This window comes from Coloeus monedula, assembly GCF_965178545.1.
Source record: "Coloeus monedula genome assembly, chromosome: 15".
NCBI lineage: Eukaryota > Metazoa > Chordata > Aves > Passeriformes > Corvidae > Coloeus > Coloeus monedula.
In genome coordinates, this window is record NC_138795.1 from 9,760,053 (window position 1) to 9,784,099 (window position 24,047).

A 24,047-nucleotide genomic window follows, 5' to 3' on the forward strand; every position below is an offset into this window, starting at 1 on the left:
TGAGATTCTCCAGCCTTCCATTGTTTCCTGGAATTTGCCCCAGAAAATCCAAAACTTCTTTAGCAAAGAACAGAGCAGAGATAGAAAGAGTGCAAAAGCCCCATTTCCAAAGGTCCTAAAACCCAACTGCTCTGAGATGACCAGAAAGCAGCATAGTCAGGTGAGCAATGTGCAAAGCAGAGCAACACAGGGTGGTCCAGACCACCAAACCTCCCACAGAAACTCTCTGTACCCCTTGGAGGGTTTTATAGCATCTCCAGGCTGTGTGAGAGCCCCACAGGAGACCAGTGCTCCCCTGTGTCCCTGCGGGGCAACTGGGCACACATGAGCTCATCACCTTCTCCCTCTGCTGGTGGAGGTGGCAGCACCAGAGGACATCAAGCAACAACCCAATTTCATGTAAAAACCACATGCAGTTGTCAAGGACCTTGTCTGAAACAACCTTTTTGTTCTGTTTCTTTTTCTTCCCCCAGCCCTTGCCTGCTGCTGTAGCCAATAGGGACAAGCTGGAGGTGGTTGAAGCATCTGTGGGGCCAAGCTCCTCACCCCCTGAGCAAATTCAAGAGATGGATGCACCTTGTGCCTGGCTCCTGCATGTTCCTGCACCACTGGCACAACCAGCATGACCATATATGCCATGGACAGTACATGAAAACTCACAGCCCACGTGCTGTACTTGCTGTCACTGCACAGCACAGAGGACATGGGGGAGCAGCCCTACCATGGGGTGGGTAAGTCTGATTTTATCACCTGAAAGTGAAATCCTGCTCCAGCAGCATATCACAGGTTTTGCAACACATTCTCCCAATCCCGGAGCTACCGGGGGGAATTTTAAATCCCCTGCCCCGCCAGTGAGCATGTTTCTGACCCAGTCTCTCTAGTAGGACCTGGATAATTCAGGCTGATTCCCACAAAGAAGAGATGGAAGGTGTAACTCTACCGTGTACATGCAGGAGGGATGAGGGGCTGGGACTCTTAACCCTGCTCCCCAAAATAGGGAGCCTCCAGCATCGCAGGTCAGTTCTGCACCATAAAATCAGACTTACCCAGTTGTCCCAAAACAGTTTCGTTGACCGATTTTCTTTTCTCTGTCTTCTCAGGACTATTTTTTCTACCATCTCTTCCTTTCCTTCTTGGGTCACTTTTCTTACCCTTTGTCTTCTTCCCAGTTTGTTCTGGCATTTTTTAGAAAAAAAGGAAAACGCCGTGTGAGACGAGGCATCAGGGATGCTGCGGTGAGCAAGTTCCCCTGGGCCACCCCTGCAGTGGAGACCTGGAGCAGACCTGCAAACAACTCCAAGCCAAGGGCCATTCTTTGGCCAGCTGTAGGCTAAGGTCTCTACATGTTAAGAAAATCTGAATCCTGTAGGTTATACAAAAAAGAGATTTTAGCCTTGGAGAAGAACTTAGGACTGGCCACAGGAGCAGCCCCACTGAAGGCAGGGGACTTGCTGGAGACTGCAGCCACGGACCTGGACCAGGACTTTGGGGTGAGGACCCACAAGGGAGTAACCCCAAATCCTGCTCAGACACCTTCCAGGAGCCATGGTGACCTATGAACCTGGTGCTGTGTCACCCATCATCAACAGGAGCATCTCCAGGAAGGGATTCAGCTGCACAGCCAGACTGACAGAGCAAAGGTACCAACAGTTTTACAGCCAACCTTGTTTTGACCTTTTGGCAAAACTGCAGGAGTGAAAAAACCCCAAAGTGATATAGGTACATGAAATAGGAAAGATGATGAGGATTGCCTATGGAAAGGTAGGAATCTAACTCTTAGCTATACATTCAGCTAAAAATTAGCATTTCCTAAATGGCTTTGAACTTCTACTGGATTTATTCTTGGATAAACAGGACAAATACCCTATAAAAGTACAACTTTTATTGCCAAGTAAAATACTTCCAACAGTTTTTACTTACTCTGTAAGTCATTATCCCCCAGAAGTCTATGCTAAAACTTCTATTAATTTTCAGAGAGGGAAGGATATTAAACCTTAAACCAAAATGTGAGTGGCTCATGGAAATCGAGGCGGGACAGGCAGTTTTTCAGAGTCTGGCCCATAGGCTAAACAATGATCTCAAGGAAGAAATCAGTTTATTGTGTTAGCCAGCAGCAAATCCTCAGCAGAAAGGCCATGGGGTGGATGGGTCAGAGGGAATAACCTCGGCTCTTCCCCTGCTGCAGCAGTGGAAATGTACTGGGTGAGCAGGGGAGGGAATTTGCATTTCACCTGCCTGAGTCTGAATTAACAGAGGATTTACAGTCTTGGAGTTGCCAGCCAGGAACCCCTCCTTACTAAAGGACTTACAGAAAGAAAGAAATGCAAAAGCAGATTTGGTATTTGCTACGTTCCTGCCAAGTAATGGGAGGAAGGCAGACACATTTTTCACTTCGCTTACAAAATCAAAATCTAACTTTGTTTAGACAGCACAACGGGGCTAAAGAGAAACCCGAGCAGCACTTTTTGAAGAGGAACCTGTCAAAATAGTAGCCGTGTTTCAAAGCCAGACAGTGTTTACTTTCCACTCTGTGCAAGAAAAATACAGGGAAGAGAGGAGGGTTCATTTTACACGGGCAGTTCTCACTGATTTTATTAAGAATCTCCTGCTTAAATGATCATTTGACAGTGGGAAAAATAAACCCCTCCTGTTCTGAGTTTTGTGTGGGAGCCAGTCCAAAAAAACCTCTGTGCCAAAACCATCTTTGGAACAACCCCAACAGATCTCGGTCGACGGCTACTGTAACAGCAGTTAAAAACAGGCCTTGTCCTGGTGAAATAATGGGGACTTCTTCCTTTCTCTTAGGAACCCCAGGTATGGAGAGCATCCTGGTCTGGAGCTGTGGGGGAGGATGCTAATGGAACTATCCCCTACCTCCAAACCAGTAAGTGCTTTGCAATGCTGGAAAATGTAGCAGTGAGTTATCCAAAGCCTTGGTTCCACTGGATGCTGAGTATCTGCTGCTCCTGGTATGGTCACTTGGCAAGGGAACTCCTCGTGAGCTCAGCACACTCTATAGACTGGTGCCAAAACGCACTCGGATCCCTCATGTCACCCTGGCATGGGAAGGACCGAGATGCCCAAACCACCTGGAGATCCCAGGATCAAATTCCTGGAGCTGGGCTGTTTCCCTGGCAGCAGGGACTCAAAAGGGCTGGGTCCCAGAGGGAGCAGTCAGTCCTTGCTCAGGCCCAACCAATAAGTCCATTCCGGGAGAGACAAGCAGCTCAGCTCGGTCAGTTCAGAGCAGAAAAGGAAAGCGCAAACACCAGCCAGGTGGGGCAGGAGAGAAGAGCAGCTGCATCACAAGGTCTGAAGTGATCCCTGCACACCAATCCCCACCAGAGCCATCCTCCCACTGCGGGTTTGTCTCTGATCACTCACCTCTAGCAGAACAAACACCAAGGGAACAGCAGCCATGCTTTTCTCAAGTACACTCATAACATTTTTGGGAAGGACAATCACACAGCACCAGCACTGGGCAATGAAGACAACCCTGAAACACCACCAGCAGAGCCCCAACAGAGCTCCTCATCATTGGCTGGCATCTGGACCCTACTGGTGAGGCTCCCAGCTCACCTAATCCAGCTCTCCCCGGGAGGAACTGCCAGCTCAAAACCCACTGCTGCATCAGAGAGAGGCTTGGACATTAGCCCCAAGGCATTTTGGGGAACACAGGTCCCCAAAGGCATTTCCAGCTATCTAACACCTTGTTTGCAAGACAGGTGAGCTTAAAAACCCTTCCTGGCAAACTACCCTGTGCCTATCTCCTTCTGAGAGCTGCAAATGCTGGACTGGGTTTGCCCAGCTGAACTGAAGAGCATCCTGAAGTCCCCCCTGTGATGCCTCCACAACCCAGAGAGTCTGGCAGTGAGAGCACATGGCAGGTGGTACTCCTGGGGCAGTGAGGTGGGGGTCCAGCTCAGGAATAATGTGTGCACAATACCCTGGGTGCCAGGGAATGGATGTCCAATGTAGGGTCTCCAGTTGGCGGGAACACCATTTGTGTGTGTTCAGGCTGGTGACCTGTACCTCTGGTCCAGTGAGGACATGCAGAGCAACACAGAGTATGACAGGGACTGGGATTTACAGGACCCACATCACCCCAGAGCACACCCTGGGGTCCCAGCCACTCCTGTCCCCCCATTGCTGCCGGGCTTTGGGTATCAAGAGGAATTTGCATGGGCCTGAGTCACAGACATCTCAATATACACATTCCTCAGCCTCCAACTTCAGTCAAAGGAGACTTTTGTCAAGGAAAGCTCAGCCCAGACAGTTCCTGAAGAAACCCCAACCATGTGATGGCTTCAAACACAACTCCAAAGCCACAAACACAACAACCGTCGGAAGCGGCTGCCAAAGCACCAGATGCTGCTGCTGGAAAAACTGTTCTGCAGCCACGGGGTCTGGTCTGCCCTGCCACCGGAGGCAAAGGAGGAGGGAGCAGGAGCTGTGGGCTTCAGCACTGCTTGTGCAAAAGGAAAAGAAGAAGTAGGACAAAAGGAAACCAACTTTATTTCGGCTCCTTAATAAAAGTTGGCAGAAGCTTTGCATACAGCAGCATGATCTCCACTAATGGGTATGTGAAGTGGGGAGCTGCAGCTGACCAGAGTTAAGGGAGCTGGTCTCCTGGAGCAACAGACCCCCCACCAGCAGCTTAACCCTTGATTCTTGACAGAATGCTCAAAGGCATCTGCAGAGCCTGAAGCAGGGCTTCCACCCTGTGCCAGGGAGCCAGCTGCAGAGCAGCCCTGTGCCCAGGATGTGCCATCTCCTCCCAAGGAGTCCCAGCTCACAAAAGTCACCAAATACTGTCTTAGCATCCCCACCTAAGCAAACGCTTGGTACTTCTGACTGATTTCCAGGAAGGGGAGGATCAAGAGGGATCTGCGAAAACAAATAGCTCCAGCACTCCAGTCACCCAACATCCGGCTTTATTTAGTGTTTCTGAGTCAATGTATGAACCATGCCAAAATAACACATCAGGGGAGGGGGCAGCTCTGGCTTCCCTGGTGCAGGGAGCTGGGGCACACAACTTGGCTTCAGAGGACAGTGGGGACCAGTGTCTAAGAATGAGCTCTGGGAAGTGGTACTGACCTGGGTAAAGATCTTTCTCAATAAGCTTCATCTGGAGATGGAAGATCTGCTCCTGCAGTTTACAAATGGTGTGTTTCATTTTCTCCCGTCTCGTCACCATGTAACAGAGATTTCTAACCTACAGAAACACAAGAAAGAGCATCTGGTTTAGCCATGGTCAAAGCAGGTCCCCTCAAGTTGTGTTGCTGCTCCTGCTGCCCAGGGCAATGCCCACTCCCTGGGATTCCACCCTTTTCACCTCACCATCATTGGTGCTGCACTCCTCCCAAGGCCCTTTGGGTGAGCCAGGGCGAGCAGTGAAGGCTCTTGATCCAAACTGTGATAAATATGGGAAAAATCATGCAGTGAATAATTCCAAGCCTAAATGTCTCTGTCCTGGCTCCAACAGCCAGGACCCCACAGTGGGCAAGGAAGGCTGGCTGGCTTCTCCAGCATGGGCACTGGGAAGTCTCAGAAGGGAAGATGCTGTAGAAGGGGCATTATAACACAGTTATGCAAAGGTCCAGCTCCAGCCACCGAGCATTGTGCTGAGTCCTTGGCCCTGCAGCTGCATCATGCACATGTCCTGCTCACACCTGACATAGCCACCTGCACAAAAAAATGCCAAATTCTATGAAGCACCTTGGTGCCCTGAGTCAATGCACCAGTTCTCATCCACAAATTGCACCTTTTGCAGGGAGGGATAAACCCTCTTCCCACAGCCAGTGCAGGGAAGGGGCTCAGCTGGGATGGGGATGTCAGAGCCTCACAGAACTGCCCTAAAGCAGATACCAGGAAAAAGCATAGAAAACACAGCAAAATACCCTGGTGATGCTGGTCCAGGTCAGCAGCTGGAGCAGCTCCCTACCTCAAATCTGGCCCCTCCAGATGGTTATTCACAGTTGCTCCACATCTACCTACAAATCACTGGTGCATTTTGTCCTAATTTAAGAACTTTCATTAACCATGGCAGTGGAGTTGGAACAAGATGATCTTTAAGGTCCCTTCCAACCCAACCCAACCCAACCCAGCCCAACTCAACTTATTCTATGATTATCTGAAACGCTAAACACAAACAGCAAAGCACAAAATATAACTGTTCACATGAGCCAGTGCAGCAGCAGCAGCTAAACCCGGGTCATCACACGGGGCTGCTGATAAACACTCCCAGTAGTATAAGATGACAGAGCTACTGCTGGTAACTCCTGGCACCTGGCACTTCATGAGTTTCAGTGCCATGCTTTTGCCAGCCCCATGTAAGGGTGGCTGGAGAGCCAGGCTCTGGCACTGCTGCCACAGTGGACATCAAGGCTTTTGGAGCAAGCAGAGGCTTTCAGCTGCAGAGCAGAAAATGCTAATGGCAGCTAACAGGATTTGACAGCATTTACCCAGCTTTCTATGCTCTGAAAGAGCAGAGCTGCTTGTAATAAGGTAAGGAGGAGGTGGCCTGAATAGAGGAACATGCACACGGGTACATCCGCACTCACATGTGACCCTGACATCTTCGACTCCTTCCCTTCCTCATGCTCACACCTTCCTCTGCAGGGAGTATTTCCAGGCTTGGGGGACTGTCCCAATGTGGCCAGGAGCCTTTGTGCCTCTCACAGTGACAGAGCAAGCCAGGACATCGTCCCATACTTACCTCATATCTGCCACCAAAGGCTGTGAGGGCAGCAGGACAACTGCAGCCAACAACTAATACTGTCTCACTTAAGGACAAATTGGGAATGTTTAGAATAAAAGGAGAAAAAGCTGCTCTTTTTTGCTGTTGTTGTTGAATCCCCTAGCTGTAAATACAAGGCAGGGAGTTATATAGTGTATTTTACTATGTTCTCTTTTTTCTTTCTGGATTGGAGAAAACACGAAGCTATTTCTTTATGGAGAAAATAACTGCTTCTGGCAACCTGAATCTCCAAGTGTTTGGCGGTCTCTCTTCTCTATGATTTGATATTCCTGGAAGAAAACATTACTTTAGCTTTGCTTAGAGACTGCTGGTATTTACCCACACTTACACAGCTCAACACCACCCAGTGCTGTTTCCCCAAGCCAAGTTTAGATGCTGGTGTGAAAGCCTGGAAACCACAGCTTCTTGTTACAGCTAATTTAAATAATTTCCAGTCCTTGGAAAAAGCTTTAATAAAAAGGCAAAGAGGGTTAAAAAAGGCCAAAACTAAAATGGGAGGACTGTATTAGGATTCCCAGCTTTAATTTGCTGACACTGTGAAGTGCAGAAATGACAGGGGTTAAGAAATGACAGCGGGAACCACCATCACTCTGGCTGTCCCCATGTCATCTGCTCTCTGCTTCTGCCTCCCCAACTCCTGGATCCTGATACCATTATCAGCCCCAAAATCACTTCTGCCAGATTAACTGCTGAAATTGCTAAAATCCAACGTGATGTCCTGTGGACACCCTCTGAAAGCCTTCAGAACCTTCCAGGCTGCTCATCTCTGATCCCAATTTGATGTGATTCCTCACTATTTGCAGGTGAAACAGGGTGGCTGTGACCTGCCAGCTGCTGCCAGGCAGGATCAGATACCTGGGATGCACTGGCAACAATTGGATTTAAACCCCTATCACCCATCTGAGCACTGGACTTTGACCTGGCTGGTGTTTATTGTTCCACTCTTGGAAGCAGAACAGACTAACAGCTCTTCCAGGGCCAGGCAGCGAAACCTGGCAAGCAGTTGCTAAGCAGAGGCTGAATGCTGATGGGCGCACCCCACAAAGGCTGGAGGCAACTCTGGAAAATGAGAAATCTGGTAAAACACGTAGTTTTGACACAAATCAAAGAGAAGCTGCTGTGAGCAAAGCATGGTACCCAGGGATGCACAGTGGTTCAGTGCAGCTGGAAAAGCCAGGCTGGGAACAAGAGGAAGCAGCAGGAGGCAAAGCAACCTGATTTAGATTTACAATATAGAGCAGATGAGGGGAAAAAATGAGTTGAGCTCGTCACCCTCAGATCAGGCAGATGCAGCCTGTTGCTAGAGACCTACTAACGGTGGCACCAGCCCAGCCCAACACAGAGATGGAAATGTGATGCAGTAAAGGCAGGAACAAAGGGGGGAAAGACTGGCAGAGGGATGGCAGTGATGACCACAGGGATGAAGGCCCACAGGATCACAGAAAAGAGACCAATAGCTTCAAAGCCAACTGTTTTTACACAGAAGAAGGCTCTCAGGACCCAGGATCCACACATGAGGTGGGTGCAGCAAGGGACCACAGCAGGCTGGTCCAAAGCTGAACCCCACCTGGACATAAACACAGTGTTCATCCACACTGCCTTTCTCCCCATAGGTTCAATTACGCCACAGCAGCTTGAAGAGAGAGTTCAGGGACACGCAGGGGCAGCATCCCCACCACCTTCACCTCCCAGGGAGCAACATGTCACCTACAGCACCCTCAGCCCCTAGTCAGGGAACCACAGCACCACATCCACCAAGTCAGAGCAATGCTACTTTCAGCTGTCCTTCTTCCTTGCTCCTAGAGACTCCCTGAGCCCTTCCATGGCTTTTGCACGCTGGGTGGGTGGTCAAACAGGGACCTGGGCAAGGGCCATGGATTCACTCCTCTGGCAGGAACACGAGAGAGGGGACCAGGCAGGGCTTGGGTCTTAAGCAAAGGAGAAGCAGCAGCTTGGGCTGTGCATGACAGGCGCAGCATCCCTGCACTGCCTGTCCCTGTCCCGCTGCTGCCCTGTGCTATGCCCATGTGCCTCCCCAGCAGCAGCACTACTGCACCCGTCCCCTCTCTGCCATCTCACCCCAGGTTCTGTGTGTGCTTCTTCCCCTCTACTTCTTTCTCTCGCTGCTTCTTGCCTTCACTGCTGCTCCTCCTCTCCAGCCTCTGCCCCATCCCTGCTCCTGCCCTCCATGCAGCCATGACAGCCAAATCCACAAGCAGCTGCATGGTGTGGCAGCAAGCCCAGCCCAGGGAGCTCTGGCACCACTTGGGGACTGCTGCTCCACCACTGCTCCCTCTCACCCAAAAGCTGCCGTGGAGGCTGCTGCTCCTTCTGCTGTGGATGGGAGGATTCAAGGATGTCCTACACCACTGGGAGCTGCCGGTGCCTGCATCCTCTGTCTGCATCCTCTGGCCCAGCTCTGCCTCTGCCAGCAGCTCCCCCAGGAGCTGACCCACTTTTGGCTGCAGCAGGGCAGGGGATGCCCAGTCCCTGCTCTTGCTCTGCCTTTCACTCATCTTTGATGTTTAATGTAAGTGAATAATGAGATGTTCCCAAGCCTTGCTGCTGGAAAGCATCTGAGGGGCAACACAGGATAATTTTGTGGTTTGAAACTATTTAGGTATAGTGGACATAAGCTGCAGCATCATCTGCCTCCCATCCACACAGCCCTGCCAAGGCACCTCTCCCTGCAGACATTTGTTCTTTTGAACCCCTGGCTGAGACCAATACTAACTTATTCCATCAATGTCAGTGCTTTGGCAGTGATGATGTACACACACCGAGCACTGTTATGCTTCTGAATGAAGATGAAAGAACAAAATTGTCAGGGGAGTCAAACTGAGTCAGGGGAACAGGGCTTGTGCTGTCTGTGGGTGCCAGCACACATTACAGCAGCCCTGATGGAGCAAATGGGTACCCCACTGAAGGAGAAGCTGTACTCACCCTCTCCAGGTCTTGCCTGAGGTGCATGAAGAGCTTTAAGCGTCGGTAGAGAACATCCTGCTCTTGCTGAGCCAGGTTGTCCACTTCATCTGTTTTTGGTGTCAGCAGCGGTTTGTTGGAGTTTGCTTTCCTCTTCAGCTTCCAGTACTGGTAGACAAAATCCACCAGTGATTCACTTAAGTCAAGGTTCTCTGCCACCTCTGAAGGCTTCACGAGCTCATAGAAGTCCTCCTCCAGCTGCTGGAGCTTCTGCTTCCGCAGCGTGACCTTCTCCAAGTCCAGCTGGGCTTGGTCAGGCTCTGTCCGTGCCTCCTCGGGCAACTTGGTTGCCCCAGTGCTGTGCTCAAGGCAGAAGGACTTGAACTTCACTTCATCGTTGTCTGCAAGGATAGTCCGCATGTCGAGGTTGTGGTCGAAGGCGCAGGTGACGTGGAACGCGGTGACACAGGCGGGCATGGAGCACTGCGGGAGAAGGACAGGGCTCAGGGCCAGGGCCAGGCACCCATCGCTGAGGGGACACTCACCAACGCAACAGGGGCATACCATAAACCCAGGGAGACCATCAGGGTGACACTTGCCATGAAGTGATGGATGCTCCACAACAGGAATTCCTGATGGAGGAACACCTATACTGCGCCAGTCGTAGAGACCTGAGGGCCCAACACCACAAACCCGAGCAGAAGAATCCCAGGGTTCAAGAGGTGGCATTTTCCCACCTTACCTTTTTTAATCCACCTCTGTAATGGGCCCTGCTCATCTCTCACCTATCAGGAGCTTCCAGTGGTTCTTCCAACAACACATGTCAAAAGCCAAAGAACAGCATGGGCCAATGGGATGCTTCAAGACTGTCAACGGATTTCTCTCCTGATGGAGAAATGCTCACCTGTATTTTACCCTCAAGCTACTCCCCCTCTATTACCACATCTAAAGCCAATATGCCACTTTTATTGGAAGCATACAGAACATGGCAAGGTTTAGGAATGAACATGGGATCTAAGAAGCAGCCAATGCTCCTGAATGCCTTCCTTCTCTAGAAATTACACAGCCTCTAACTAGCTCAATTTAAAAAAGAAAGCAAAAGGCAACTGGAGCAAAACATCACAAAATTAATGTTTTAGAGCTTGTACAGTGGCTACAATGTTGTCAGAGTTCCTTCAGACCAATTTTTAAATGTTTTTCCAACTTACCTCAGGCTAAATTACTTTGGATCCCACAGGCAACAAATCTCAGCCTGGTGTCCCACAGAGGAACTCCCACCAGCCAGTGCTATGCCTGTGTCCATGTCAGCAGCTTCTCCCCCTCTACTCATTAACTGTAGAGTGTCAAGTAATTATTTCAACCATAACCCATAAGAAATCAGTCTATTCCAGATGCTAATGACCAGTTAAACTGCAATAATGAGGCATCTTAAGTGGGCTATTACTGTAGGCACTAGTTTGGCATTAATAGAAGAATTGTTCTTGTGGGGGATGAAGATGCACTTGTGGCCTGAAGGACCAGGTGGAGGCATGTGAAATTTCCTGAATGTTGATGACAAACCATTTGGTTTTACTGAGGCTCTGCTGCACCTTGATTCTCAAAAAGAAAAATATATTCTGATAGTAGTTGAGGAACAGAAGTTTTATAGCTTTTTATCATCATCCTATCCATCAGCCCTGAATCATGCTCAGGCACCCAGGGGTGAACTTTTGATGTTGCTGCTTTTAGGTATTTTTCTTTGACTTTTTAAATGAGTCTGCTGGTGCTCAAGCAGCTGCCAGGACCAAGAAAAGCACAGGCAAGAACTGTCCAAATCCTTCACTTACAGAGCACTCAAGGCCCTGCTCCAAAGCCTCAGGGAGCAGTGGGAAGAGCTGGATGCATCTCTGGCTGTACGAGCACAGCTCTAGGCAGCAATGATGGGCACTAACTCCCGCAGGCATCACAAGCAAGCAGATTATGAACTCTTGACACCGTGTTTATCCTCTTTAAAAATGGCCATTTGGTCCTAATTTCAGTCTGAAATTGTTCATGGAAAATAGCTGGTAACTTGCAAACCTCGACTCCCTCTGCTAGGCTTGCTGGCACTCTCTTGGTGCCATTGTGAGGGGCCCACTGACGCTCCCTGTGCCAGCCCAGGGCACTCACCACCACAGTGGGCAAAGGGTGCCTGCCTTGCCACCCTGGCCATCCCCTGGGACAAGCCCTGTCACAGCCACCCACGCAGCTGAAGCACCGGCTCCGTGCTCAAGTATTTATTTTTGGCAACGAATGAGGGACAGAGGGAACCCAGCCTGACTTGAAGCTTCCAGATTTACTCAGGGCAGTCAGTATATCACACACTGGCTTTTAAAGCACACACAGTGGTGTCCCTTCCCTTCTGTTTCTGCCATCAGTGCTAAAAACAGCATTAAAAATACTCCCATGTCTTCTGCCAGGACAGTGTCCTGCTAACAGGAATGACCATCACTCCACCTTAGGAATAAAGCAAATCCAATGACATTCATCCTGGATCTCTCTACTCCAACAGATGGCAAGCAGCACTTGTCAGAAACCGTGCCCAAAATGCAAACAGAAAATAATTAGGCAGCTCAGCTGACAGGGCAACAAAGAAAGATACCTGGTTGGCCGGAGCCACTGAGGGACCCTGGATAAACTAACAATAAAAACATATTGATCCATCCCGGAATGGCGTTGGAATGAAGCCACTTGTGGCGGGAGGGAGTGATCTGCCACACAGAATAAACCAGGCTCAAAAGAATAGAGCAGCCCCTGCTTTGTTATCGACTGTGCTTCATTATCTTACAGTACCTTTCATTCAAGGATTTCAGCACACTTTGCTTATCCAGGCAAATCCATTCCCAAACAAAATTCTGAGAGAGAGAGGGTAAAACTGCCCCAGAGATTTAATGTGGGTTCTTAATTAGTCCTCAAATCACTCTTACTGGGAAGAAACAGAGATGATTTTAGTTGCCAAGGACGTTCGAACAGAAGTTTAGCAGCTTGCAGTGGTGCTCTGCTGCAGTTTGGGGCTGGAGGGGCAGGAAGCAGCTCCTCCAACAGACCTGCGAGGGGAGCTCAGGAAGGAAAAATTAATTACCGGTGCTGAACACTGGCCAAGCCATCAGACACAACACTTCTGCATCCTTAAAAAACTACCATGTGATTTTTTGTGACCACAGATGGTCTGGAGCCTGGTAGAACTTCTCAGCTGAAAAAGGCAATTTCAGCCTCACAGACTCCTCGGAGGATGCAGGGCAGAGGATGGCTGGGACTGGGGCACCATGGGCAACACACTCTGCTCTCATCCCTGATGCCACGCACTGCCTTTTCAGGACTACAGGCAGAAGACAGCTTTGGGAACCACCAATTATCCCAGTGGATAACTGCTTGCTCAATGGGAGAGGGCGGCAGTGGGCAGAGAAGTGATGATGAATGGGGGAGTGATGGAGAACATTTCCAAGGGCTCTTTCTCCAAAAAATGACAACAAATAGAAAGCTGGAAGATGATGACAGCAGAAGATTGTGCCCTCTGGAGAAGCTTGCCAGCGACCAAGAGAGCCCTGGCATTCTGTGCTGCCTCAGTGAGCTCTTCCAGACGCTCTGACAAGAGAGGAGGAGGGAGCAGAGTCCCAAAAAAGCATGGTCAGGACTCAGGCTGCACCAGAGCCTAGCTCCTGGCACTCTCTTTTCCATCTCAGAAATGCAAACAATTCCTCCTGCATTCTGAGCTCTCTGGCATCTCCTGATGTCTGACCACAAGAACCACCATGAAGTAATGCCTTCCTCTTAACAGGAGTCAGGCAAAGGGTGTCTTCAGAGCTGCATCCCTGCACCGCAGTATTTTTGGCTCGGTTACGGTCACACTGAGTTACACTGGGCTCACAGCTCTGTACCAGAAAGCAGGGGTTGAGTTACATGCAGCAGCAAGGGCAGAGGCACAGACAGCAGTGCAGAGCCCTTCCTCAGGCTTCGAGTTTCTTTCCCTTTTGATAGTCAAATTCGGATAGGGAAAAACACCTCCACACACAGAGGTCCCTACAAAGATTTCTTGTGTTTGTCTCTGCAAATGTGGCTGAGGTGGGTGTTTTCTCAAGCTGCAGTGCTGCCTCTGAGATGCCCTGCTGGGATGACAGTCTTCTACTCCTCCAGCCTGCCTCCCAGATTTCACCTTCATAAAACCCACTTAGCCACTTGGAAATCCCCTCCTGGAAGCAACTTCCTTCTTTCCCCAGACCTGCCCACCTGCAGCACCTGATTGCTGCTGCCAGAAACAAACACCCAGTGCTTTTGCAGAAAACAAACTCCTCCTTTCAGAGCTGGGTCACAAACCCGAAATGCTGACGAAGGTAGATCCCACCTGTATAAACAGGCACTAGCAAAAATATGCTCCATAAAATATGCTCCACAAAATATGCTCCATAAACATGAGCTTTCAAAACAGAGCTCTTTACCACTGATGAGTACAGAGCATATTTACTTACCTGTGGATGTTAATTTACCCCATAAATCCTTAAATAAAGGCACTGCCTGCTTTTTTTTCACTTCTCCCCCTTTTCCTTGAAGTAAAACCATCCCGCACACAACAGGATGGCCTCAGCAAATGCTCCAGTGACAATCTCATGAAGACTTATAAACCATGAGCTGCCAGCACATGAGGCAGCAAGGCTCCTGTTCCATCTCAGGTGACCTTTAATGCAAATCCACTCAGTCCCCGGGATCTCACAGCTCCCATGTCATGATGGCACTAAGAGGATGAAGCCTGAGAGACACTGAATTCTTTTTGATGCTGCCAAGCTTGTTTGCTTCCTTCCCTGCCCCTCTGTTCTTTGAAAGCAGTTGCCATTCTGACACAGTATCTCCATCTGGCAGGGTGAATAAGCACCCAGAGCCATCAAAAAAATGAGTCAGTGCGACAGATTTAAAGAAGTATTGTGAGATTTCATTTCAAACTATGGGGATTACTTTTAAATAGCTCCCTTTAAAGAATTAAACCCAAGATGACAGCACAAACACAGCAGAGCCTGCAGAGCTCCATCCCTGCTGTCCTTCTGCCACCAGCCAGCAGCTCCTGATCCATCTGAAAAGAGAATGTCTGTCCCTCCTGTTGTGGGGAAGGTGGGCAATCAGGTATCCGCAGTGGTTTGATTAGGTGTAGCAAAACAGAGAATGTGGAAATGTAATACATGGTAAGTACTTTATTTTCCAAGCCAGCAGGCCAATGAGGACTATCCAACCCTGGTGCACCCTGATATCCCCCCAGCTGAAAGGCTGACCCCCTGAGGTTTGTGAAATACTTGGGTTATGTATCCCATGAGCATCTCACTTTCCTGGCAGCCTCACAAAGCCCATCTCCTGGAGGTTTCTGATCCGAACCAAGGTCACTTGCAGTCCCAGTAATTAGTGTCACTACAGCAACACTGCTGTGTTATGCAAAGAAAGTTAATCTAGATTTCTACCACTCAGTGCATTAAATGATTGCAAACAACATCTGATGATGCCTCACAAGCTCTTGTTATTAAGTTTACTCAGAACAGAAATAAGCCTCATTCAGACCCTGTCCTTCAGCATCTCAAGACTCTCCAGTGGCTAATACAGGTACAGCCCCAGAGGTCTGAGTTTCTTCAGTGCCAAGTTACTTACCTGAATGCATGTCCCAGTGCACTCCTTGCAGAGGCTGCAGGACAAAGCCCATCTGCTTGCTGGGATATGTGAGATCTTCGTAATGGGTTCCATTTTTTCAGGACATCCAATGCTAACCTGACCACAAGATAGAAGACAGGTTGTAAATACTGGCTGCAGTCCCAAATCTCCTACAAGGGGCAGTCTGAATGAGGGATGGATTCTATTTCTTACTCTTCAATGTCACTTGTAATTTGGAAAAAAAACCCCAAACCCCCAAAACCAGAAACAAATCTGGATGAATGCTGGTTTTTCCTCTGCATAAATTCCTCATCTGAGGTGTATCTCCGACAGGCTTATAAAATTAGCTTTACTCTGTTCAGAGGTATGCCCCCCAACCCTGTGGCCTTGCACCCTAATTCTCTGCCCTCCCTTAATAGGGTGCCCCTTGGCTGCTCATTAAACACACAGCCTGATAACTGCCTGGCATTGTGTCTCTGGCACAGCTTGACGAGCCAAACTGCATTTGATATCTACACCATTAATGAACACCCTGGGTCAAGACCTGAAACCAGGACTGTGCCCACCCATGTATCAGGAGGAGGCTGGAAAACATCTCACTTCAGGTATCCATAAGGCACAGCTAACGTGGACCCATTTCGTCCCGCTCCGGGTGGGTTTCAGCGCCCCGCCCCTCTTGGGGCACAGCAGACACTTGGGCTGAACACCGAGGGCACAGGTCCGGCACAGCCAGCTCCCGATGGGGACCTTCAGGATGCCATAGCACGCCTGTGGAGACACGAGGGACGAGGGTTAATCCCAGCAGCCCAGGATGAACATCCTCCCAGACCTCCTCTGTCACTCCCACCTTTCTCACTGCCACTGCATCCCAATAAACAGCAGACTCAACGCAGCGCCAAAGCCACAGACAGTGAGCTGAAGTTCTCCCTTACTACCTTCCCTGCTTTCACATGGATGCTCATGGCAGATCAGTGTGTCCTGGATTTTAATTAAAAGCTAAGTATAAAAACGTGCCATGTATCATGGCAAGCACCTGCCTGGCTCCAGGCTGGGCATGGGCAGAGCCCCCACCAGCAGCAGCTCTGCGGTGCACTCATCTGCCTGCTCATGTCCTGCCCATTCCTGACCCATGATGACTTGGAAAAGTAAGAAATGCTGTGTAAGAAATCTTCTGAGGTCACAGAGGGCTGAAAAGCCACAAGCCCATGATTGAGAAAGTTGACCACACTGGTTACAGACACCGCACAGCCCAAAGGGGAAGCAAAAATAACTATGGAAAGGTAAAAAGGGGAAGCCAATAGTCATGAATGTAAATGAGACAGGAGCAACCAAAAAGGATAATAATTCTTAAGGATGACACATCTAAAGGGGGCACAGACAAGTCTCCAGCCAAGAGAGTGAGAACTGAAAGACTCGGGATGCCCATGGAGCTCCCTGACCTGCTGTGGTAACGCAGGACACCGAGCAGCCAAAGTGTTTCATAAATATTTCTCTTCCGTACTTGGGGAAGAGCCAAATGATAAGCTGTATCCCATAATGAAAAAATACCTTCCACTTTGACCATAATTTATGACTTTATTAAACAGCTACTACTAAAGCTAGACAGTTTTTAACTGGCAGGTCCTGATAACTCACACTTAAAGGGTTTTCAGAGGGCAACACACACTGCCTGGGGCACTAACACAGGGCTGTGTCACTATTTAAAGCGAGGAAATGTAATTAATCCTACATCTGGCTGCTCTGACATCCCTGCAGAGGGCAAGCAGCCAGCGTTGACAAGGACCCCCAGCACGGGTGGCTTCAAACTGAGCCCAGGCATTCATCAGCTCCATTTCTTGAAGTTTACCCCCAAAAAGAATCACTTTTCCTCCTGCTGCTGCAGGTCATTGATACTCCAAGTGCCAGTGCTGCAGGTGGGGACAGGAAGAGAGGGGGCACACAGAGATGTGTGAGTGTGGGAAAAGCACATCTTCAGTCTTTACTGGCCAAGAACAGACTATAACACGGCTTTTGGTTGCCCCAAATCACAAATTGACTCTTACAGTGATTTCCAAGGGGAAAAAGCCAGTTTGTGAACAGATTATTGGAATAACAAGGAATTAAGAAAGGAAATACTATTGCTGTGAGTCTACACAGTTTAAAGAGACTTAACTGTGTGTTTCACAGTGTCTCCAAATCTGACAGATCAGTAATTTCTGGAACACAGTTGTATAAAACATGTGATTTAGTGCCAGTCAAGAATCAGCCCGATACATACTACCAGCAGAATGAACTGGCAGACTGATCTCAAAATCCAGGGGAAAGCAGGAATTATGACCAGGTGCCCATCACTAGCAGATTCTTGGATCTTGGTTATTTATTTCTAGTGATTTTAGTGCAGCTGAAGGTGCAGTTCTGCTCCTGAGAAGCAAATACAGGGCTTCTGTCCCAGACAAGGAGCGGCTCTACAAACAAGGTGCATTATCAACTAAACACACTCTTCCAAGTCCAGCACCAGGCAGAAGGTGCTCTAGAACCATGAAGCCAGAGGAATGCTGAATATGAGCAGAGCAGCTATTTTTATTGCTGCATCTCTCTGGGGTGTAACATCACTGAGAACAAGATGCCAAAAAACCAAGGAGGACGCCAAGCCATAGACAAGCTTGGTGTGGTCCACGGAACAGAAGGCAGGTTCAGCCACGTGCCCACACCAGGGAAAGGGAATTCAGTGATGACAGGCCCATGGCATGGTGGCTGGAAACTGGAGGTGGATCATTCCCATGCTAAACAGAAGTGTGATGCTGTCACTGTGAGAGCAATGAACTGTGATTTAGCAGCGGGGGGCACAGTTCCACCTCGCTGACAATCTGAAAAGGATGACTGCATGTGCTTTCTAAAAGCTTCACTCCATAGGAATTAATTAATAGCAAGCCTCATGGGCTTGTGATACGCAGATGAGTACAACAGTATCTCCTGGCACTGTAACCCACCACCATGTCTTGGGCCCCTTCCCGATGGGATGCAGGAGGACACAGCATGGCTCTGGTGAAGCCCATGGGACCAGCACCCATATGCCTGCAGGAAAGCCTCATTCCCAGCAGGTTTTGGATGTGGTGCTGGCAAAGGCACGGTGCGGGTTAGATAACTGTGATGCCACACAACACCCTGCACTGTGGCTCTGGACTTTGCGGCTTAGGGTGTAAATCGAGGTACAGATTAAATCACGAGCAGCTTATGGGCTGGCAAAGGGCTTAGGGCTGGACTTTGCTCCCTGAAAACAACTGAAAATCCCTCTTTTCTTCCAACAGCCTTAAAATCCAGGCTGCTGTGTCCCCTTCTGCAGCACTGGGGCTGCTGCTTGAAGTGGAGCCCACAGGGTGCCACAGCTCCCCGAGTCCCTGCTGTGGCTCGCAGCCTGACATTGTCACTTGCTTGATAAAAAAGAACCCAAGACAAAAAAAATACCCCGAACCCAACCCTGAATCATTCTGGTATTTTGTGGAATCTGATTCACTGATGGAAACCATTCAAAACACCCACCTCCGGCAACTATAGATATCTCCAGTGCTCTCCCACCTCCAGGAAGCACTGATGGAAAAGCTGCCCAAAAGATGAGCAAATGGCTCTCTTTAGAACTAAAACACCCAAAACGGTTCACACAGAGGGTGAAGCCCAGGTGTTGCTGCTGCCATCCCAGCACCACATAGTGCTTCCCCTCAAAGCACAACCAGTAAAACCTCCCTGGGTCCATGAGGGACCCAGGAGACACTCACGTGGCTGCCTTCCCCTTGTCAAGGTTTCCCCAAAAGCAGGAGCCCACAGACCCCTCCCAGCAAGGGCTTGAAGCATTTGCACTCAATTCTAAAAATAAAATTATTTTCCTCCCAGCAGCAAAATAAAATGAAATCCCACGCTCACACAGTGGGGAAGCTGGGACAGAAACCCTGCAATGTGAGACAGCACTAGTGGAGCTGGAAGGTCCAACCACCCCCCAGATAAAGCAGAGGAAGAGAACGCTAGGGGGTCTGTGCAAGCCCACCCCTCTGGTGAGCACAGGACTGCAGACCCACATCCCACCCAGCCACTAGCCAAGTCCTGCACACAGTGCTAGTCACCCCAGGGTGCTAAAGATCCCACCAGGGAGCAAAAAAATGGGGCAAAGAAGAATAAGCACATTAAAGAATGAGGAGACATAAAATATCACAGAGACCAGAGAATAAGGAGGAAGGGGCAATTCAACTTCTGGCTGTGTGTTTCTGTGGGCACTTATAAATGGTTGGGACTAAGAAAGTAAGAAAAACAAATTTGCTATCAGCCAGCTATCCCAGACCCCACTGCTATCCCCACTCCACCGGAGCCACACTGGGGATTCAGGAAGGAAGGAGTTTACAGCAGCCCAGGGGAGCGGCTGGGTGGGGATGGGAGGAACCCGGAGGAGGAGGGTACCAGAGCGTGATGAGCAGAGCCAAGCGCTGCCACCCGCCCTGCAGCCGGGGCTCACCTGGTGCACACAGACATTGCACTTGTCACAGAACACCATCTCATTGCCGTCCTCCCCCTCTGGTGAGCGGCACACGTCACACACCACGTCCTCATCGTACTCGATGCCCAAACCCTCCTCAGTCTCGATGGCGATGTTCATGTTCTCGTAGCACATGGTCTCCAGCTCCTCCAGCACTCGCTCCAGGGTGATCTCGTCCAGCTCAGGCTTTTCTGCAATGCAGAAGGCAGAGCATGAAGGCAAAGCCACTGATGCAGCTCCGGCACAGGCGCCCACCCGCTTTTGGGGAGCGTTTTGCCAGGGGCTGAGCATTTCAGATGGCAACTCAAGAGGCAAATCCACAGCGACGGTAAAAGCAGCGATTCGGAAAACGGCTACTCCTAACTCGGGATGCAGTTTTTATTTCATAGACAGTAACAAAATATTGCTGCTGGCTGAGAGGAAGGAAACCCATTCAGCTGAAGCAATGCGGATAATTGGGGCTGACAGTTTAAATGTTCAAGGAGACAAGTTTTGCAAAGATGCTTTCTGCAGCGAGGGCTCAGACAAGCTTTGGCAACACAAAGTCAGTGCTTTAATTGTTAAGACTGAAAATCGAGCATTTTAAGGCCAATTAAATGGAAGAGTAAAACCAAAGCCAAAGGCAGAAATTAAGGATAAACGAGGGGGGGTTTTGTGTTTGGGTTTAGTGAAATCAGGAGGTCAGACCCAGGTGGGTCTTTTGCTACTCCCATACCAGGACCTTTAATGGAGAGAGGTGGCAGAGATGCTTTACCAGAGCTTTCTCCACAGAGACAACCAGGAATATAAGGTCAATAACCAAGAGAGTTTTTTTAGCGCAGAAATCCCTAGCAGTGGTATACCCAGCTGCCTTCAGATGGGGCATGCTGCTGCCAGGAGCTCAGCAGCCCCAAAATGGTGCCATACTGAAGGCTGGTCCCTGAAGTGCTTCCTCCCACCTACACACAAAGATCCTGGTGCCACAAACGCAATGTGAGGTCACTCCAGGCAAGGAAAAAAATCTGTCATCAGCAGCAGTAAGGTTCTCTGTGAAGGGTTAGAGGCAGAGTTAAGCCCCCACCACACCCTGTCTCCCAATGAGCACTATCTCATCACAGGAGAAGGCACGGAGACAACAACAGAAGTACCAGCAGGATGCAATACAAAACAATCAGACTTTGCAGTTAGTTAGCGTGAATTATCCACAACTGGCCAGACAGTAAAGGAACACGACCCAAACTGTTGTCCACCCTCCTTGATGCAAAGCAATGGGAGAAAATACCTCATTTATGAGCAGAGACGGAGAAAAAAAGGCTTGAGGAAGAACCCATAAGGAGCAGTTATTAATTAAATATTCTGAGAAAAATTTGGCATCCTGGGCATCTCTCAAGCCACAGTGTGATGCCCCTGTCCTGGGCTGAACTCTGGGCTGCTGAAAAGCCCCCAGGGATGGGGTTGCAGGGGTCCCAGCACCTCTGGCTGGATGGGGCTGGCAGAGGCTGCATCTTTTCCCCCATAGCCACTGACCAACTGAAAAAACTCTGTCAAGGGGGAAAGCAACACACAGGCGGGCTCAGCAAGCAAACATGCCATTGTCTGCCTTTTTAAGCTCTTCCCCAATGTTTCACTGGCACGGTTTCCCTTGGCTTGACAAGTCTCTGCAAACATCCAGCCTGGCATTTTACACGTCTATGTCAAGTCTGAGATACCATCTAAGACAGACACCACTGTTCCCTATCACAGCCCTTTCAAGAGCTTGGGCTGCTGTGCTGCAACATGCCAAGGAACCTGCTGATACCTGTTTGATTCCGGAGCAGCCCCGGCGATAGGTGCAGGATCTCAGCCCCAGGCTGGCACAGGCTGCCTGGGACCTCTGGAACTCAGCAATGCAAAGCATCCTGCACTTGCACAGCGAGTTCTGAGCACCAGGGCTGGGATGGAGCCACCATCTTGCTCTTGGCATAGTGCCGGTTGGAGGCGGCAGGTCAGGAAGCACAAAATCATGGAAACGTGGAACGGTTTGGGCTGGAAGGGACCTTGAAGATCTTCTTGTTCCAACACCCCTCCATAGGGAGGGACAACTTCCACTATCCCAGGTTGCTCCAAGCCCTGTCCAACCTGAACTTGAACACTTCCAGGGATGGGGCATTCACAGCTTCTCTGGGCAACCTGTGCCAGAGCCTCATCACCCTCACAAGGAAAAATTTCTTCCCCATATCTAATCTAAATCGATCAATCCTCTTTCAACTCAAAGCCATTCCCCCTTGTCCCATCATTGCCTGCATGTTACAGAGAAAGCCAGACATTATTTTTGCCTTAATGGAGTCCCTTTATAAACACACCACCTGAGGTGCACTTGCTCAACATGACTTTATATGAGTATTAAACCAGTCCAGCAAGAATATCCTCCTCTTGGTCAGGGTTTCAACTCCCCATCTGTGACTATAAGCCTGGGCACCAGAGTGTCAGTCTGGAGTAACTCCATTCCTGCCAACCTGTCAGGCTCTGCTCTTCTAGAAAGCAAAATGACCATCAAGGTGTTCCCAGTGCTTTTCCCCATACACTTTCCAGAGCTGCCCTGTGCTCATGGGAGAGGGCTGGCAGCTGCAGGCAGCATGAGGAAGGAAAGGAAGGGGGTTTTCCACAGGAATCATGAACCCAACCTTGCCCAGGGTCAGGGTCATGCTGGTATTGCCACTGTCCCACTTCATCTCAAGTGGAAAGAATCAGCACCCATCCTACCTCCTGAATTTTCCATCATCACCTGGTTAACCCTGGGAAGAAAGTTCATGCTTTCTCAAAACTCCTGCACCAGAGACTCCTTCACCAGAGGAAGACCAGAGCCAGAGGGAGACCAGCGCCTCAGTGGGGTTCCCTTATCAGCCTCTGTGCCGTGCAGCTGTTACACCATTACCTGGGGAAATACGGATCAGTCCCTCCTGCGCACACACACGCAGGCGCTCTCACACTCCATTGAGATGTAATTACATTAGGAATGCGTTTGCCAAGCATCATCCCAAATACCTCAGAGCTTATTGAATTGACAATTGCACTTGATGGGGATGAAGCGATTAATCGTTTATGAAACACTAAACAATGGGGCCTGGGGGTGAAGTGCTTTTTCCATTTGTGCTCCATTTATCTCCTTCTGTATCACATGAAGTTTGTGCTACTGAACTCCATTCATAAAATTGTCATCTTTTTGGTTGCAAAAACTCTCTCCTTATTGATCGTGGCCAGCTAAACAGCAAACAGAAAAATTCTCCACCAAAACACTCCCTGTGTACATGCTCAAGTGACACTGTTATTGTCCCCAGAGAAGGAAAGTAAAGACACAGACACTGATCTTGGTTACAATGCACAAATCCAGCAATGACCACATTTGGGACCATCACCAGGTCAGTGGACTCCACCTGCTGACCAAGAGAATGGTATTTTCACCTGGTTAAGGTGTGCCAAGGTCTCAGGCGAGAAAACAAAGCTTTTCTGAGCCTCCACAGAGAAGGGCAGTGATAGGCATAAACTTCTTCAGTTTCTGTCTGGACGGACACAGGCAGAGGTAAGACTTCAATCTCATGCCAATATCACTGGCGATTTGAAGCCATGTTCAAAACACTGACACAGGAGGAGTATGTCCCATCACCCCTTCCAGGAGACCCCTCACACCCTTTTCCCATTAACACTGAGAGCATTAACAATGATGGGTTTTGATGTGGCCACCCAGCCTCCCTGGAATACCCTGGTATTGCCCCACAGCGGGAAGGGCTGTAATCCAGGGAATGACGCCTCCCATGGCATCTCAGACGAGAAAAACTGTCCCCTTTTTGCACAGGGCAAGATGCTGGGCAGTAGCACCTTCCCAAATAAAGGAAGCATCAGAATATGGGACTTGCTTAAGAAATGGAAGAGAAGAGGTGACAGATGATGATGCACTACAGGAGGTCTCCAGATCTTATTCATGAAAGGAAACCCTGAAGGAACTTTTCTCCAAACAAAATCTCTTCCCTGTGTGTCTGCGTCAGGGTCTGCCATGATCCCTGCAGCTCCACAGCCACCCAGCATCCCCCTTATCCCTTGGGAGGGGCCCAGCCCAACTCCACAAAGCTCAGCCCTTCCAACTGCCTGTACAGCACCTGGAACACAGAATTTAAACACTTTATCCCAAAGGAGCTGGGATTACTGGGCTGGCACCGCAGCCACAGCGCCACGCCTGGAAGAAGTACCAGGCACGTCCCTTTACAC

The 24,047-nt window shown here is 49.6% G+C and overlaps 1 protein-coding gene across 4 annotated transcripts in view; it reads right to left on the reverse strand.

The window, feature by feature from the left end:
- JADE2 (jade family PHD finger 2) overlaps positions 1-24,047 on the reverse strand; it is a 72,556-nt gene that overhangs the window by 5,779 nt on the left and 42,730 nt on the right. For 3 of the 4 annotated variants that reach the window (XM_082291640.1, XM_082291639.1, XM_082291642.1), the window contains 6 exons: positions 19,806-20,017; positions 15,926-16,093; positions 15,326-15,442; positions 9,704-10,165; positions 5,098-5,215; positions 1,047-1,175 (listed from right to left, as the gene is read on the reverse strand). In XM_082291640.1, the coding sequence (XP_082147766.1) occupies positions 1,047-1,175; positions 5,098-5,215; positions 9,704-10,165; positions 15,326-15,442; positions 15,926-16,093; positions 19,806-20,017 (1,206 nt within the window). The remainder of the gene's footprint in view (positions 1-1,046; positions 1,176-5,097; positions 5,216-9,703; positions 10,166-15,325; positions 15,443-15,925; positions 16,094-19,805; positions 20,018-24,047) is intronic. The other variant, XM_082291641.1, reaches the window with a different exon arrangement.